Here is an 18,153-nt window from a genome sequence, read left to right on the forward strand (position 1 = left end):
ATGTTATTTAACTCAGGATGTAGTTCACAGCTGCTCTGTCACTGCATGAACCCACACAACTCTGAAAACTCTGCAATTATAAAGTTCTTTCTACAGTCTGCTAATAATTGCCTCACTGGATGTGTATCACAGGCAGTAATCACACACATTTTGACACAAACACACGTCATCATGTTGAAAATCAAACACAATTCTTTCCCCTATTTGCCTGCAGATCTGAAAAGTTTCTCCTTTTGTCTCTGAAAGTGGAACATTTGTTATCAGTCCTGAAGCTTGTTTCCTTTCACACCATTTACTCACAGTAGCAACGAGAAGCTCTTCTCAGACTGTCTGAGGCTTATTAGCTTTGGTGATTTGAAACAGCAGAAATGCTGCACACAGTGTAGCGTCTTTGCTGTTGCTTGTCCTTTTAATTAGTTGTGTCTCCCCCATCCCCCTGCTGTGACACCGTACGCCACAACCCAGACTTTAAGAAGTGTCTAAGCCAGAGGAGGAAGAAAGTGAAGGATAGAGTGAAGCAGATGTGAGTTGCTGCGGTGTAATGCTGCTCTGCTGCTAAGTCAGGTCCCATCTGATGCTGTGTCAACACGACCTGTGCCCTGCCCTGCTTCGTGAAAACACAACAACAGCCATTGCTTAGCATTAAACACACTCACTAACTACACACTTACTCTGCTTTCTGAGGCTTTAGTTTTTTACCTGAGAAAAAAGGTTATTTTTAACATCATTTGACAAATTGAGACGTTAAATGATTTTATACTTTACAACAATTTAATTATTTTAATTCATCTTGTATTGAATACTTAGCTTTTTCCAGAAGATGAGAGCAGCTGTGGATGCAGTTATTATTTTAATCTTTAAATCTCGGTTTTCTTTCAATTCATTATCTTTTTGACAACAAATTAATTTTGGCATAGTGAGTTTATTTATTGTTTTCTTCAGAAATCCAAATGTCTCAAATGAATATGACGTTTAGTTTTGAATGTTAATTGGATCATTTTGAAGCAGTGTTTTGTGCTGCTCTTAATCTGGACTGTGTAATATTTTGTCTCGCTCGTCGATGTAAAAGAGCACAGTGAGGTGCAGACCAGTCAGCAATCAATCACTGATGAGAATCACTCAGACTTTATGACACATTTGAATTTGATTAAAACTGAGACATAAGAATTTTTTTTTGTTTCTTCTGTGAAAAGATGTGGGTTTGGAGATACATTTTTCAACCCCCCCCCCCCCCCCCCCCCCCCGTCAGTTCTCTGTATGCTTCTTCGCCTTACTTCAACAGTGGAAGAGGATGATGATGAAGAAGGAGGAGTCCATCAGAAGACCCACATTCACCCCAAATGACCTGAAACAGTTGCAGCAGAGAGGACCCTGAGAGCTTTCAGTAGAAGCAGCAGCAAACATTGAGGTCCTGACCTGCGAGCTAGAGGGCCTCGAGTGGAACAAAGAAAAATGGACCTGTCCTCTGCCAGAAAACAGAGTCTCAAGTCTGAAACGATGCATCTCAGTGTTTTACATTTGGTTCAGCAACAGCATTTGATTTATTTAATACACGTCTATATCCCAACCACCTTCTCTTTAGCAACAAAAATGTAGGCACTCCAAAATCTTCGAAGAAACTTTTGGAGTGCGACCTGAAAGTGGACCGTCCTCCAAGCAAGGAGCCGTTTGTCTGAATAGTTTGACTGCAGCACCAGGTCTTCAAACAAGCCTCCAAAAATGAATCTCCCAAATGTGTAAGAAGAACAACACTCTCAGATCTTTTCTGAATTCAAAACAGTGCAGGGCTAAAAAGTTCTCAGTTGTAGTTATTTTTAGCAGCTGAGCTACATTCAAGTAGACAAAAATGTGACGTTCACATCATGTTTTCCACTGTGTATTTAAAGTTTGATGAGACCCTCCATTGAGGTTGAGGCGCTCATCAGAATTTATAGCGCTTCTGTCAAAGGTCCCTGTGACCCCAATTTGACACATTTACATATACAACATTATATCTCAGGAAAACCTGAATGGAATTTTTTTTAAATGTGACACAATAGCTGTTTAGTTTGTTCCTTCTCATCTCCTTTCTCAGTTTGCTTCTGTTCTTTTGACTACAAAGAAAAGCAGGAAAACAACTAATGGACCTCCAGCTCTCCCAGCAGCAGCAGACAAATGGCCAAAAATTAGAGTTTAAAATGGAAGCACTGATTCATAGGCTCAGTCCTGACCTGCCATATGTTTTACTACCATTTGTGGCTCATTTAATATTTAGAACAATATTTCCCCTCCGTTCGTGTGCTTGTTTCTCCCCAGGAGATCCTCTGCCGGCTGGGAGCTGGCAAGCTGGACTCGGAGAGAGCCAGGCTGTTTTTTTACTAACTCTTAATGAAGATGAATTCATGCAGAGGGCAGCTTTTTATAAATGAGATTTACTATAATAACTGGAAAGGGTCGGAATAAAACATTTAGTATGAGACCAAATCTCAATTAATGACACGCTCAGATGTGTCAGGGCAAATGCAGATATACAGCGATGTCACAGAGACTACATCAAAGACTTCTCTTAATTCATGACTTCATTAAATTTGACTATTTTTTTCATGTAACCATTAAGATTTTAAACACGTGCTCAGTTGGGGTTTTTTTATAATTTCAATTTTGAAACCTGCTCCTCGGGACGGGCCGAGGTCCATCATCAACTATCTTTTTCCTCAGAAAACCTTTTGAATCTGCCGCTGAATAAAAAGTAGGAAACCTCAACATGGCATTAACATTTAGTCCAGGACAGTTTTCATTCCATTCTTTTTGTAGACAACACAGACCTCACAGTCTCTGTTCATTTTGTTTTGAGCAGGCCTCTCTGTAACACAGATGAACATTGAAACAGATATAGTTATGAAAACTTCCCAGCATTTATTACATAGGTCGTTGAACCAGCATCAGTTGAAATTAACCTTTTTTGACAGTGTGTGGTGGTTCGTTTGAGGCCACTGCAACCCTGCTGTCTCTTTAAATAGATAAAATATGTCAGTGGAAATCAAATCGATTCAAACTGTCACTTTATTGCTTCTTTGTAGGAGACCAACTCTGTTCTTATTTAATGTGTGAATCACACTCACAATCAATGTCCTGAAAATGTGGTTAATCAGTCTCTGCACAACTATTTCTGTTGCTCAGTAACAAAACATCAGCAGCAGGTAGAGGTAAAAAAGATCACTCATCTCACTTGACTTAAACCTTTTTTTTTTTTTTTTTCTGTATGTGTTTGTTTCTCCCTCAGGTCAGAGAAAGCAGGAGAGATTGCAACCATTCCACTGACAAAGGTAAATCTTCCTGAGTCGTCCTCTCACTGCTCTAAAAAAGAGTCACATGATGCAGTCAGACACTATTGAGACCTCAAAGTTCGGCTGGTATCTCCTCTGAAGTTCTCCTCGGTTCTTTGTGAATCAGCAGCAGCACCACTCTGTTCAGTCTGGGCTCCATGTTCCTCTTGCAGCTGCATCCAGACAGTTTGACTACAGTCCCATGGAGCTTAAACTGGTTCCTAGTATATGCAGCTGTATTTTGATGTGTGTGTGTGTGTGTGTGTGTGTGTACACACACATATATATACACACACACACAGTGGTGTGAAAAAGTGTTTGCCTCCTTCCTGATTTCTTATTTTTTTGCATGTTTGTCACACTTAAATGTTTCAGATCATCAAACAAATTTAAATATTAGTCAAAGATAACAAGTAAACACAAAATGCAGTTTTTAAATGAAGGTTTTTATTATTAAGGGAGAAAAAAAATCCAAACCCACATGGCCCTGTGTGAAAAAGTGTTTGTCCCCTCCTGTTAAAACATAACTTAACTGTGGTTTATCACACCTGAGTTCAATTTCTCTAGCCACACCCAGGCCTGATTACTGACACACCTGTTCTCAATCAAGAAATCACTTCAATAGGACCTTCCTGACAAAGTGAAGTAGACCAAAAGATCCTCAGAAGATAGACATCATGCCGAGATCCGGAGAAATTCAGGCACAAATGAGAAATAAAGTAATTGAGATCTATCAGTCTGGAAAAGGTTATAAAGCCATTTCTAAAGCTTTGGGACTCCAGAGAACCACAGTGAGAGCCATTATCCACAAATGGAGAAAACATGGAACAGTGGTGAACCCTCCCAGGAGTGGCCGGCCGACCAAAATTACCCCAAGAGCGCAGCGATGACTCATCCGAGAGGTCACAAAAGACCCCACGACAACATCCAAAGAACTGCAGGCCTCACTTGCCTCAGTTCAGGTCAGTGTTCATGACTCCACCAGAAGAAAGAGACTCGGCAGAAATGGCTGCATGGCAGAGTTCCAAGACCAAAACCACTGCTGAGCAAAAACAACATTAAGGCTCGTCTCGTTTTTGCCAGAAAACATCTTGATGATCCCCAAGACTTTTGGGAAAATACTCTGTGGACTGATGAGACAAAAGTTGAACTTTTTGGAAGGTGTGTGTCCCGTTACATCTGGCGTAAAAGTAGCACCGCATTTCAGAAAAAGAACCTCATACCAACAGTAAAATATGGTGTTGGTGGTGTGATGGTCTGGGGCTGTTTTGCTGCTTCAGGACCTGGAAGACTTGCTGTGATAAATGGAACCATGAATTCTACCGTCTACCAAAACATCCTGAAGCAGAATGTCCGGCCATCTGTTTGTGACCTCAAGCTGAAGCCAACTTGGGTTCTGCAGCAGGACGATGATCCAAAACACACCAGCAAGTCCACCTCTGAATGGATGAAGAAAAACAAAATGAAGACTTTGGAGTGGCCTCGTCAAAGTCCTGACCTGAATCCTATTGAGATGCTGTGGCATGACCTTAAAAAGGCTGTTTGTGCTGGAAAACCCTCCAATGTGTCTGAATTACAACAACTCTGTAAAGATGAGTGGGCCAAAATTCCTCCACAGCTGTAAAAGACTCATTGCAAGTTATTGCAAACGCTTGATTGCAGTTGTTGCTGCTGAGGGTGGCCCAACCAGTTATTAGGTTTAGGGGGCAAACACTTTTTCACACAGGGCCATGTGGATTTGGATTTTATTTCTCCCTTAATAATAAAAACCTTCATTTAAAAACTGCATTTTGTGTTTACTTGTGTTATCTTTGACTAATATTTAAATTTGTTTGATGATCTGAAACATTTAAGTGTGACAAACATGCAAAAAAAATAAGATCAGGAAGGGGGCAAACACTTTTTCACACCACTGTATATAATATGGATGGATGGATGACTGAATGAATAGATGGAATGGTTAGACAAACAGACAGACCAAAGGTGAATACTGAACATTGCACTCATGACATGATTAAGGCGTAATATATCTATTGTGTGATTCCAGATATATGAATAATAGGTTGTTGTAAGTTGTTTAATCAGCAGGATGTGACCAGATTCATTTACACAACAAGCAGTATTTTACCTGCTAACAACTTCCTGTGGTGATCAGCAGCTGCAGAGGCCGGCTCGACCCAGCTGACTAACTAGTTGGTTGATAGCACAACCGAGTGAGCTCGGTCCGATGTAACTGATTGTAACTGATGAGAATCGCAGGAGGCAAGAATGGATGGAAGAAGCCACACATTATTGACCTGGCACAAATAGGGAGGTGAGGTGGACTCAGATGAACTACCAACTCTGCCGGACTGTCTGCTACAATAAGTGCTGCGACCAAATGAAACTTCATACTGTATTAACACAGGGGCATCTGTTGAATAGGTTTCAACATACTTTCTGATTTCGACTTCACTGTCTCACTTCCAGCATATACAAATGTTCACTTTGCATTTTATTTGAAAACTTAAATTTGATGTTCTTCAGTACAACAGTCCTGATTCTCAACATCCACCTGCTGTAGATCATTAATGAACGGTACAGCGCGTACTCCTGGGTGGCCGAGCTGATCCAGGTGTTCATAGCCATCAGTGTCACCGTGTCCTTCCTGGTGATGGGATCTGCCATGAAACACACCAGTAAGTCTGCCCTCTCCTGAGCATGAAGACAAAACCGTTTACTGTACTATTAAACCAGACCAACCAAATATTACAGTGTTATGAATATTTAACCGTTATGTATGAAGTGTTTAGGACTGCTTGACCTCCTCTCTTTCAGTCGATGGTCTGGTGGGCTCACTGTGGAGCACCAGACTGGAATGGCTGTCTAAAGCCTGGGAGAGAAACCTGCCGAACAAACATCACACGTGCTCAGCAAGAAGGTGACGATGAGGAGTTAAACACAAGTCTTCATGAAGTTATATGTGGTTGAATCTGAAGGGGCGCCAGCCCTCTTAAGGAAACGATGGTAAAGCTTCATGTGCCGACATAAAGCTGATGTCTACAAGTTTGTGATGCTGGAAATATCTAACGATATGGGCTCATGCGGTAACATGAATTATAAAAGAATAAAAACATCCTGCTGCTACATTTAAAAACATTTCAATAGATATAATGACCTCCATGTTGCTCAACACAGTCCTCTTTTGTGGTCGTAAAGAGAGGCTTCGCAAACAAAGCTCTAAAGTCAGTAAGACACTAAGAGCCTGTAAGGGGGGATCGGTTTGCAAGCCACATCATTTTATTCTCCGTTTAAATGTTTTTCATTATAAATTTGACTTTTGATTGCAGTGTGAGAAATTTACACTCAAAACTGTTTTTTATAATTGTATAAAAAAATAAAAAAAAAATTTTTAGTGGAATAAGATAATGAAAAGCCTTCAAAGTAATCAATATGATCTTAAAATGTAATGTAGAAGACACTGGGAGCTGGTTAAACAGGGGTGATGTGGCCTCGTTAAAAGCCTGGCAGCTCAGTTGTTGATCAGTCTGTTGTCCCATCAATAGATTTTTGGCTTAGAAAAGTAAAAAGATGGATTCAAAAATTAAGGCATGAAGAAAGAAAACCATATTAAATGTTCTCTGTATTTTTAAGCGTCTGGACGCTCCTAAGAAATATTTCAAATTTAAGGTGACAAAAGAAATACTGTGCCATTCTCATTAACCATCCATCCATCATCTATACCTGCTTTTTCCTGAACAGGGTCACAGGGGCAGCTCACATTGGGCGAAGGCAGGGTACACCCTGGACAGATCGCCAGTCCATCACAGGGCCACATAGAAACAAAGACCATTCACACTCTCATTCACACCTAAGGGCAATTTGTAGAACCACCAATTGCCAGTCCATCACAGGGCCACATAGAGGCAGATGGAAACAAAGACCATTCATGCTCTCATTCACACCTAAGGGCAATTTGTAGAACCACCAATTAACTGAGGTGCATGTCTTTGGATGGTGGAAGGAAGCCGGAGTACCGGAGACGCAGGCACAGGGAGAAAATGCAAACTGCATAGAAAGGCCCGGAATCAAACCCTAAACCTTTTTACTGTGAGGCGACAATGCTAACCACTGCACCACCATGCTGCTCTCATTCTCATTATGTGCTGCTCAAACCTTCAATTACTCTCCAGTAAAACACAAAGATTCTCCATTCAACCAGAGAACCACCAGGTGGCAGAATTTACCTTGTAATGTGCTCATTGACCAGGATGTCAGTTCCACTAAGCTGGAGGACACAGACTGTCCTGCATGGACATGGCAGGAAGACTCAAGAGTCTTTGCACTAAAAGGCAGTCACTGTCATCTCATAATTTTATTTTTAAGCAAACCTACTAACTAAATGACAGCACCAAATAAATCTGTTTGTTTCTCTGTTTTTGCAAAGTATTTCCCCAAAATTCAATTGAGCTGATTTCACAGCCTGTTTACGCTGCATCTGTCTTTGTGGTTAATCATTTAATCTGCTCTATACTTTATCTCTTCTTTCACATTAATGAAGATGTCTTCAAATGTAAACATTAAGTTGATTTCATACTCCTCTTTTTTTTTCTTTTTCTCTCTCTTTCTGCCAGCGTGGCCAAAGGATTGATGTCACTGCTCGGATTCAGTGTCATCTTTATCGTGTCAATGGGTGATCCCAGGGTAATACACACACGCACACACACACATGCACACGCACACGCACACACGTCACCAGTGTTTTCCATCCTCCTCAGGGTTTTGTGATCATGTTGGACAAGGTGGTGTCGTTCTCCCTGAACACTGAGGTGGGACTGTTCATCTTCATCATGCTGAGGGAGTCCAGAGAGGACCGCTTCCAGTGAGTACCACTCAGCTTCATGCACGTTAGCCTCATGTGCAATTTAGATTGACTTTAACTGAATGCACACAGCTGAGCTCTTTGTATATGTACAGTGCATCCGGAAAGTATTCACAGCGCTTCACTTTTTCCAAATTTTGTTATGTGACAGCTTTATTCCAAAATTGATTGAATTCATTTTTTTTCTCAAAATTCTACACACAACAAAGTGATGACAAAGTGAAAAAAGTTTGTTTAAAATGTTTGCAAATCTATTAAAAATAAAGAACGAAAATATAACACTACAGTATTTGCTCAATACTTTGTTGAAGCACTTTTGGCAGCAATTACAGCCTCAAGTCTTTTTGAGCATGATTTTTGGGCAGGTTCTCCTGTTCTTCTTTGCAGGCCCTCATCAGGTTGGATGGGGAGCGTCGGTGTACAGCCATTTTCAGATCTCTCCAGAGATGTTCAATCGGGTTAAAGTCTGGGCTCTGGCTGGGCCACTCAAGGACATTCACAGAGTTGTCCCGAAGCCACTCCTTTGTTATCTTGGCTGTGTGCTTAGGGCTGTTGTCCTGTTGGAAGATGAACCTTCGCCCCAGTCTGAGGTCCAGAGCATTCTGGAGCAGGTTTTAATCAAAGATGTCTCTGTACATTGCTGCATTCATCTTTCCCTCCATCCTGACTAGTCTACCAGTTACTGCTGCCTGGTTTCCTCCAAACATGACGCTCGGCATTCAGGCCAAAGAGTTCAATCTTTGTTTCATCAGACCAGAGAATTTAGTTTCTCCTGGTCTGAGAGTCCTTCAGGTTCCTTTTGGTAAACTCCAGGTGGGCTGTCATGTGCCTTTTACTGAGGAGTGTCTTCTGTCTGGCCACTCTACCATAGAGACCTGCTTGGTGGAGTGCTGCAGAGATGGTTGTCCTTCTGGAAGGTTCTCCTCTCTTCACAGAGCAATGCTGGAGCTCTGTCAGAGTGACCATCGGGTTCTTGGTCACCTCCCTGACTAAGGTCCTTCTCCCCCGATCGCTCAGTTTGGCCGGGCGGCCGACTCTAGGAAGAGTCCTGGTGGTTCAAACTTCTTCCATTTACGGATGATGGAGGCCACTGTGCTCATTGCTTCAATGCTGCAGAAATGTTTCTGTACCCTTCCCCAGATCTGTGCCTCGGTACAATCCTCTCGGAGGTCTGCAGACAATTCCTTGGACTTCATGGCTTGGTTTGTGCTCTGACATGCACTGTCAACTGTGGGACCTTATATAGACAAGTGTGTGCCTTTCCAAATCATGTCCAATCAACTGAATTTACCACAGGTGGACTCCAATCAAGTTGTAGAAACATCTCAAGGATGATCAGTGGAAACAGGATGCACCTAAGCTCAATTTTTAGTGTCATGGTTGTGTACATGTGATTTTTTCATTTTTTTATTTTTAATAGATTTGCAAAAATTTCAAAAAACCTTTTTTCACGTTATCATTATGGGGTATTATGTGTAGAATTTTGAGGAAAAAAATGAATTTAATCCATTTTGGAATAAGGCTGTAACATAACAAAATGTGGAAAAAGTGAAGCGCTGTGAATACTTTCCGGATGCACTGTATGTTACAACATTATATAGAATATGTATTTCAAATATATGTATATTTAGAGTCAGAAGTATGATCTGTGTAATCTGAGACCATCTCACAGTTTCTAGTTTTCAGTGCAGTTAAAGCAACTCTTCTTAGTTGTTCAACTCAGTCTCACTTGATTTATAGAAATAAAGGATTCTTTGTGATACTATTTTGTAAACATGAATGGCACCATGAACTTCAGCATCAACATTTCTATCAGAGCACTGATGGGATAACGAAAGAGGGATCGTATTTTTCGACTCAATATGAAATCAAGGTTCAAATTTAAGATCCTTAGGATGTTGTATCCTACTGGGTGGAGATCTCTGCTTCATTTTGAGACTATTTTAGCAGCTGTTAACCAATCAGTGTGCAGCAAAACCGACAACAACCATTGCAACTACATTTAGAAAAAAACACTGCACTTTAATGCCATCACACATAAACACGGTGACTCGTTGCTGATCGGTCCAAAACCTCTAAAAGAAATGTGTCTAAAAGCAACCACACCCTTCAGGATAAAGGTGGAGAATAAAGTTACCAATGATAATGATCTTTTCTTGAAACGGAATTACATATTTCTTTAAAAACCTCCAAATTACAAAGTTGTTTAAAGTTACAATCTTAAAAATCTCTGTTTCTCATTCTCTTTGGCAGCACCTATGTTGACAAGGTGTAATTGTAGATGTGTTGTTGGACTTCATATTCCAATCAAGTGTGACCAAAATGCAGTTATTTGTTTACCCTTGTTCAGAGCGCCATATCTATTTTTGTTGTCAACTACATGTGACAAGTGAAAAATTGCAGAACATCTTCTGTCTGGATAACATGCTGCAGCCACAACGCAGGGCACATGTACGACATGCATCTTTCACATGCTGTGTGGTAATATGGACGCCAAAAAGAAAGTCAAGACATTCCCTGACCGTTAAACACAAGTTGCACAGGCAGTGAGGTCCAGTCCTGAGCCTGTCGTTAGCCCCACCTACCTCCTCTGGGGGAACGACCACTGCTGGGTGATAGAGAAAGCTTCACTAACTGTGCACCCAGTTTGTTCACTTCATAATAATAAGTGGACGACAGGATCAATCATGGCTGTCATAAAAATAATAATAATAAATATCATAGATATTTAATGAAAATATTCAGGATTTTTACATGAAAGGAAACTTTGATAGACATGTAAAATAAAGTCTAACTGGTGGAGGCAGTAGGGAGGCCCGGTCACCACATCTTCCATTTCTTGCTGGGGGATTCCAGGATGTTACTCTAAAGGTCCTAAAAACTCCTCCAGCATCAGTCCCTGTGGCCAACTCATGTTCCTCCATCCTCCATGTTGATCTCCCTCCAGGTGTCTCAGCTCCTGCCCTGTCCTCCTTTCATTTCAGATGCTTTAATCCACCATTTGTTCTTTCATTCAGTCCACAGAGCTCCTGACTCCATGTCACATAGGAAAGTAGATCAAATGTTAATTTGAGAGCTTCACCTTGAAGCCCAGCTCGCTCTTCATCCTAACAGACCATTAGAGCGTCCACATCGCTGCAGACGGAGCTCCAACCTCCTCCCTACCATCACTGGTGAACCAGACTCAGAAAGACTCTGTTCACTTTCTCCACCGGCTCCAAGAAGTTGGCACATAGTTGTGATTACAGTTTTCCCATTTTTTAACCCCACCTTCCTGCTGTGTCGGGTCTTTCATGACCCGTTTTCACAGCCATTTTGATGCAATGAAAGACCCGAGTACAGCAGAAAGGTTAAGATCAGACAAACATCTTTTTCCACACTGTCTATATCAGCTTGTTTCAGGACTTAAGTTGTGATGTCTGTCTGCACAGATAACGATAATATTCGTTATCTGTATATATAAACTCTGCTTTTCCTCGTCCCTCCAGACAGCTCGCCATCCCTCTGCCGGTGGGGGACTGCGTGTTCAGCTTCAGCTGGCTGCTGCCCACCTACTTCCTGTTTGCAGTAACCTACGACGTCCTGGAGACCCTGGCCGACGTGGCCCATTACCTGCCTTTCTACAGCCACGAGCAGCAGCCACACATCCACAACCTGAGTGGGAGCTCAGCAGCAGCCAACCTGTCCATCCTGGTCTGATCTAGCTGGATCCGACATGAACAGTGCTAAAAATCAAGTGCTTTTATCTTGTAGTGTCACTAAACAAGCTCCTGATTCATTTTTAAAGATAACAATTACCTGTTTCTGCTTTTGGTGACCTTTCTTTTTGAATTATTTTGCTTTTAGCTGCACTTTCCTAAAATCACTTTTTTGCTGTTGCATCACCAACAGTGTGGTCAGTGGTGCAACAGATGCTTCCACGACAGAGGCTGTCTCTGCTCATGTAAACTATACAACAGTCTGTCTGTTTGTCTTTTTAAATTCCAATAAACTAAAACTATTCATGTATGCCAGAGGATGTTCCCATAACACACCTGGAGCCACATGTGTGAAGATTTATACCAACAAAACATTTTCACATTCATTATTCAGTAGGCAACAAAACATGCACACACACATCAGCCTGAGCGTGCACAGTTTTTTTCTAGAAAGTATAATGTGTGATAATGTCAGTTAGAATCAAGCTTTGTTTGTTGCAGTTTCCTCAGCAGCCTGTAGATGGGCAATAAAAACAACATTTATACACTTAAAACATTTTATTTTCACAACTTCATCCACCACTTCTAGAATAATCCATTCTTCAACATAGGTAGATCTTGTAAAATACATCCAACAGTTGGACTAAAAGACTTCTCATATCAAAGAAGTGCACAATTCAGTACCTCTCACATCAGGGTGTTAACATCAAATTAATGAAAGGCTACATTTATTTTTCCTGCAGGCCTCCTGTCAGTCTGAGCCAAAGATGGACGTCAGTCACCACTTCCTCCCACTGTACAACATGTTACACTAATGTTATTTGTAACCAGAGTCTGCTCAGTAGGGACTGTGGGTGAAAGTAAGGTCTCACCTCTTCTGGAGACATCTGGTAAAAAATATTCCAGTTTTATAGAATCTACATAAATAAATAAAAAACATGCAGCCAACCTGTTTGGCTGTTGACTGTTTTTTTTTTTGTTTTTTTTTTGGGGGGGGGGGTCCAGAGTTATTTGTACTGCATGTTAGTGTAAGTACACAACTAGAACATCTGGAACACAAGTAAAACATCTGGAACACTGGAAGACTAGAGGTCCGGTCCAGTTTCACTGCACTGTTTCAGCTCTGGTTGGATCACAAACTCCAACAGTAGTTCAGCTGCATGGGCAACACGTCTCACAGGGACCATAATAAAGACACATTTCAGGCCATATTCTTTCTTTCTGTTACAAAAAAAAAAGCTTTTTGCATCACATGATAGTGAACAGCTTTGAACTCTGACCAGTCATCTTACCACTCTGTATATTTCTGAATGTATATAAAGGATTTAAAAAAAAAAAAAAAAAAAGGATTAGAAGAGGACCTTGTCAGCTGTCTCCCGTTAGCTGCTTCTAGTGTGTACCAAGAGCCAGCTGGTGCGACCACGCACTCAGCTCTGGTCTGGGCGGGCAGGCAGGCAGGCAGGCTGGCTCCAGGAGTCCTAACGAGGGCTAGGAGCAGGTGCGCTGTGAGGACCCCGAGGTCCGACACAGGAGCAGCAGACTGGATACTTGCGTGGTCTCCCAAGGTCCGACACAAGAGGGCAGCAGACTGGATAACGGCTACAGGGTAGCAGGCAGGATGAAGTGTGTGGTAGTCCACAACAAGTCATCAGTACGGAACGGAACAGGAACGGACAGATGGCTACCAGCGACAGGTTGTGGGTGAGTGGATGTAGCTGAGAGTATGGACCGACACCTAAGGACTGCAGGACCAGGGTTGACATAATCTAGGGAGGTGATTAGTGTGATGAGCATCCTGCCAGTGGTGATCAGCTGGATTGGTGGTAGTTGATGAGGGGCGTGGCCATGGGAGGTGACTGGAGGCGGGTAGAGGAGGACATAAGCACATGGCCAAACACAGCAAATACACCGGGAATGACAGGACAAGGAGGAAAGGAGGTCTGGGGAAACAAAGGTCAAAACACACAAGTCAGCTGTATGCTCCAAGCTTACGTTAGTGAAAGACAGTCTCGCTATCACTCTTGGAAACGTTGTGTTTTTGTGTGTTCATCCGTGCAGGCTTCAAATACCTTTTGTCGGAGCTCCTCAGCATCATGCCCATGCTCGCAAACGTCTTCCCCCTCTTCATCTTCATCTATATCTTCAGCGTGGTGGCGGTGCAGCTGTGGGCGGGGAGCTTCACCACCACGCTGCTTCCTGGAGGAGGACGTCCTCATGTAAGGAAGCTGCTTGAAACCATCTGACTTCAACGAAGTACATCATCTGAATGTCTGACGAAAACAACTTCTGACGTAAATGATGATAGTTCAGTTGTCAAAATTTTAGAAAACAAATCCCTTCAGAATTTCCCAGGAACTAAGGAGACTTCTTCGAATTGTTTGTTTTGTCTGACTAATAGTCAAAAACCCAAAGAGAGTAATGTGAAACACAAAAAAGAACAGCGAATCCTGTCCTTTCTAAAGCTGGAACCAGTGAATGTTATTGTGTAATTACATTTCAGCTAGGCAGAATGAAAGTTAAAGAGACCTCCGATTGGAGGTCTCTAACTGGAATTATGATTCATCAGAATGAAATCAAAGTTATCAGACACTGGAGTCACACTCGTCATTATTGCAGATAGCTTTATAGAGAAACCTCATACATATACTGTAAATGTCAGGAGGGGCGTCATTTGTCCAAGGAGGAATGTCGTGGTGGTGTCTGAAATGCTCTGTTTGATCATGATTCAATGATGGATATCCGCAATACATATCCAGTGACATTGGACTTCACAGTGAAGTACGAGACATCTGGTGTCCACCTATTAAATTGTAGACATACATTTTATCTGCATATGTACAGACTCTGTGATTTATAATGAGTAACATGCAGCAGATGTTATTTTCAGGATTTGTTTTTGTGGGAAAACCATAAAAGTTTTACACTAATTTGGTCTTAACACAGCTCTCAAGGGGATCTTTAATATTTGCTGCAGCTTTTCCATCAATAGGATGTTCTTCAGGCCCAAATTTCACATTTGTGTGATTTTTCATCTCACCAAAGCACTGTTCCTCAAATAACGGTTTCATATTATTTGTGAGGTAGTTGTCATATGTTTGTTTGTTTCTCAGTTCTCTTGTCACTTGTCCAGAAACTACAACATGTCCCTGACTTCCTACTTTCTGTCTGCCGGTGAGAAATCCCCCCTTCATCTGTTCCCTTGACCACAACGATGGGACCACCACCTGCTCCCTGGCTCCTCCCTGAGGTGGTTCCCCTGGAAACGAGTCGGTCCCCGCGGTTGTCGGGGCTGGCGCCGCCTCTTGTGTCAACGGGAACGTGTCCTACAGTGTGTCGCGCCGGAGATCACAACCCCAACAGAGGAGCCACTAACTCCGACAACATCGGCTCCGCCTGGTTGACCATCTTCCAGGTGAGAAAGGCTTCGATCTAAGCACAGCAGCGAGTGGAGGCCTCAACCGAGCACCAACACTGAACTTTCAAAGTTAATAATTTCTGAGGATGAGATGCTGTTGTATTACAAGATGTGTACTTCTATCAGATTTTTATGGCGTCTGCCTCCAGGTTGTCCCACTGGAGGGATGGATGTACATGGTGATGGACGCTCATTCCTTCTGGAGTTTCCTTTTTTCCTTTTTTTTTTTCATTTTGTTCACTGTGGTAAGAACCTACTTGTCTTTGTTCATGTTTTATTTCTTATTTACTGTACAAAATGACACTCTCTCAAAGTCTGAATAATGTTTAGGCATGTTTCCATGGTGATAACTCTGTAGCAGGTCATAACCAACAGAACGGACTGTTGAATGACCAGTTTCTTTTGTTCTGTAAAGCTGCTTTTAGGGATGGACTATGAATGAGTTTGAGTAGTTTTGATGTAGTCCAGAACATCTGGCCCAGTGGTGCTCATAACCCGCGCCTGAACATCTGGGGCCATATTCACAAAGATTAAAACCCTCTCTGAGAGCTCTGAACTGAACAGAAACCCTGATTTCACTGAGGAGGTGTGGTCCACCCCGTTGTCATTTTTTTTTTTCTTTTTTTGCCATGCGGCTCCATGGCTATCAATTTAAAGCTATAGTCCAGACTAAATTAAGCTAACTGAGACTATTTAAATATATTTGATATGTTCAAGTCAAATTTTAGCTTTTTTTTTTTTATGATTAAATACCTCCAAGTTCATCAGGCTCAGCATAGCCTACATTTAAAAAGCAGCACTTCCAAACTCTTGCCAAACATATTTCATAATTTGTAAAATAAGAGGTCGAGTGCTGTTTGGTTAAGTACCAGCGCACACACATGGTTAAGCTGTGGCTCCTTTCTACCTTTGTGAAACCACTGTCAATATTGTATATTTCGTATGTTATCATTTTAATTTAATAATATTAAACAATATTTGATTTTCATCAGTTGTCTTGAATTAATCATCTAAAGCTTTATTGTCCGATTTCAGTCACAACACTAAGCTCCTGCAAAGGTTTCACAATAAAATCCTTTTTAAGAAATGAGGGGTTCCTGTCTACTAAAATGCGAAAGAAAGCTAATATTTTGAAATTCTTACAGAAATTGTTTAGTTGTATCACCATCGTATTGCAGCAACTTTAATGGGGCAAACATGAAGAGTTCAAGACAAAGTCAACATTTTATTTCATCACTTTGAGACAAAAAGTGGTGGAGCATCGCCCTGGTAGCACTACATCTATCTGTCAATGCCTTTGAGGGTCATGTTGTAGGATCATTTTTATATTTGTGTGTGGTCTCTGTAAGAGCTCCACCTTAAAACCCCAATCTAACAGTGAGTAATCTGGGAACTGAGAAATGGCTGAGAAAACACATAAATGCAACGAAGAAAAACTAAACACGAGAGGACGACACGTCGGCTCTGATCCACATTACCCTCTATTCTGCTAAAATGATCAAATTAAATATATTCCAGTGGATTTTGGACAATCGCATTGTTGTTAGTGCAGTATAGTGAGGCTCATTGTTCTGTATTAAAACAGTTTTAAGGCAGGAAGTAATTTTCCTTCAATGAATTAAATCACTGCACATATGCTGATATATCTCTTACCTCAGATTTGAGTGAAATCAAAGTAAAGGGGTGATAATATTTAGATGAAAAAGAGAGGATTTAGGGATAGTAATACCCTAAATCGATCGTTCTAACAATCATATCAAACAAAGTCTGATGAGGTTTGTTTGAGTGTTTTAGTGTGCTTTCAGAATAACACGTTCCCCAAACAATAAACTGTAGTATTAACCCAACTATGAGCATAGAAGTTAGCAAAGACTGACTGATCTTAGAAGAAAAATAAAATATTTTTAAAATATTATTCCATTTTACAGGATAAATTACAGTTGTCAGTAATATTTGACTTATAAAGTAATGAATTATATTATCTCTAAACTAACAAATGAACGCAAACAACTTCCTTTCTTTGATCTAAATTTTTAAATCAGATGACAGTTCAACCTTCTGAGGAACATCAAGAGACATATGTGGATGAATCGACACTGATGTATGTTCATGTTCATAAATTAATAAATAAATGCAGCTGGAGAGGCCAGAGAAAGGATCATGGGTGCTCCCCCATCAGCCAGAGAAGCTGATATGGGAGAAATATGATTCCTCCTATTTTTCTTTGTTTGCAACAATGCCTCCAAGTTCCTCACAGGAGAACTGAAGGCAGAGAGAGTTTCTGAGGTGGAAATACAAAAACTTTAACTTTGGAAATGTACAGGGTGTCCAGCTCTTTATGTCCTTTAAACTTTCTTGAAATTTCACTGACTTATTCCTTCATCTGGCTTTTTAGATAAAAATGAAAGATTATAGATAAATAAAGATTTGAATTAACAGCTGGTTTCTAAAGCAACTACTTCACCAAACATCTGTGACGGCTGTAAGAAGGACAGATTCATTTTTCATGTTCAGGTTTATAGATAGATAGTTACTTTATTAATCCCACAAGGGGACATTTTTTCCACTGCAGCAGCAGTATAGATAGGATCTAAACAGACATTGGACATTGTTGAAAGTTTTGATTTTAATAAATCTCTGAGCCCTTCAGGGACTCTTGACATGACATGATGAACTCGCCCGATCAGATTCTCATCCACACTGACAAAAGAACCAACAAGATGATTCCCGTTCTGACAAATCAATTGCCTTTAACTTCATGGAAGTTGGTACAGTCGTGGTGAAAATGTACGTATTCAAGCAGTTTTGCTCAGGGCGTGGCCAAATGGCAAATAGCGCCCCTCAAATGCATGCAGCCCCAGCGCCTACTTTCAA

The 18,153-nt window shown here is 41.2% G+C and overlaps 1 protein-coding gene across 1 annotated transcript in view; it reads left to right on the forward strand.

Moving 5' to 3' along the window:
- LOC138215396 (uncharacterized) overlaps positions 1-12,174 on the forward strand; it is a 100,770-nt gene extending 88,596 nt beyond the window's left edge. The window contains exons 13-18 of the mRNA XM_069177517.1: positions 3,263-3,305; positions 5,869-5,983; positions 6,123-6,225; positions 7,919-7,988; positions 8,063-8,166; positions 11,655-12,174. Of these exons, the coding sequence (XP_069033618.1) occupies positions 3,263-3,305; positions 5,869-5,983; positions 6,123-6,225; positions 7,919-7,988; positions 8,063-8,166; positions 11,655-11,865 (646 nt within the window). The 3' untranslated portion in view covers positions 11,866-12,174. The remainder of the gene's footprint in view (positions 1-3,262; positions 3,306-5,868; positions 5,984-6,122; positions 6,226-7,918; positions 7,989-8,062; positions 8,167-11,654) is intronic.
- The last annotated feature ends 5,979 nt before the right edge of the window (positions 12,175-18,153 follow it).

This window comes from Embiotoca jacksoni, unplaced genomic scaffold (assembly GCF_022577435.1).
Source record: "Embiotoca jacksoni isolate LCO1_2020_lvr unplaced genomic scaffold, fEmbJac1.0.p SCAF_74, whole genome shotgun sequence".
NCBI classification, from domain to species: Eukaryota; Metazoa; Chordata; class Actinopteri; family Embiotocidae; genus Embiotoca; species Embiotoca jacksoni.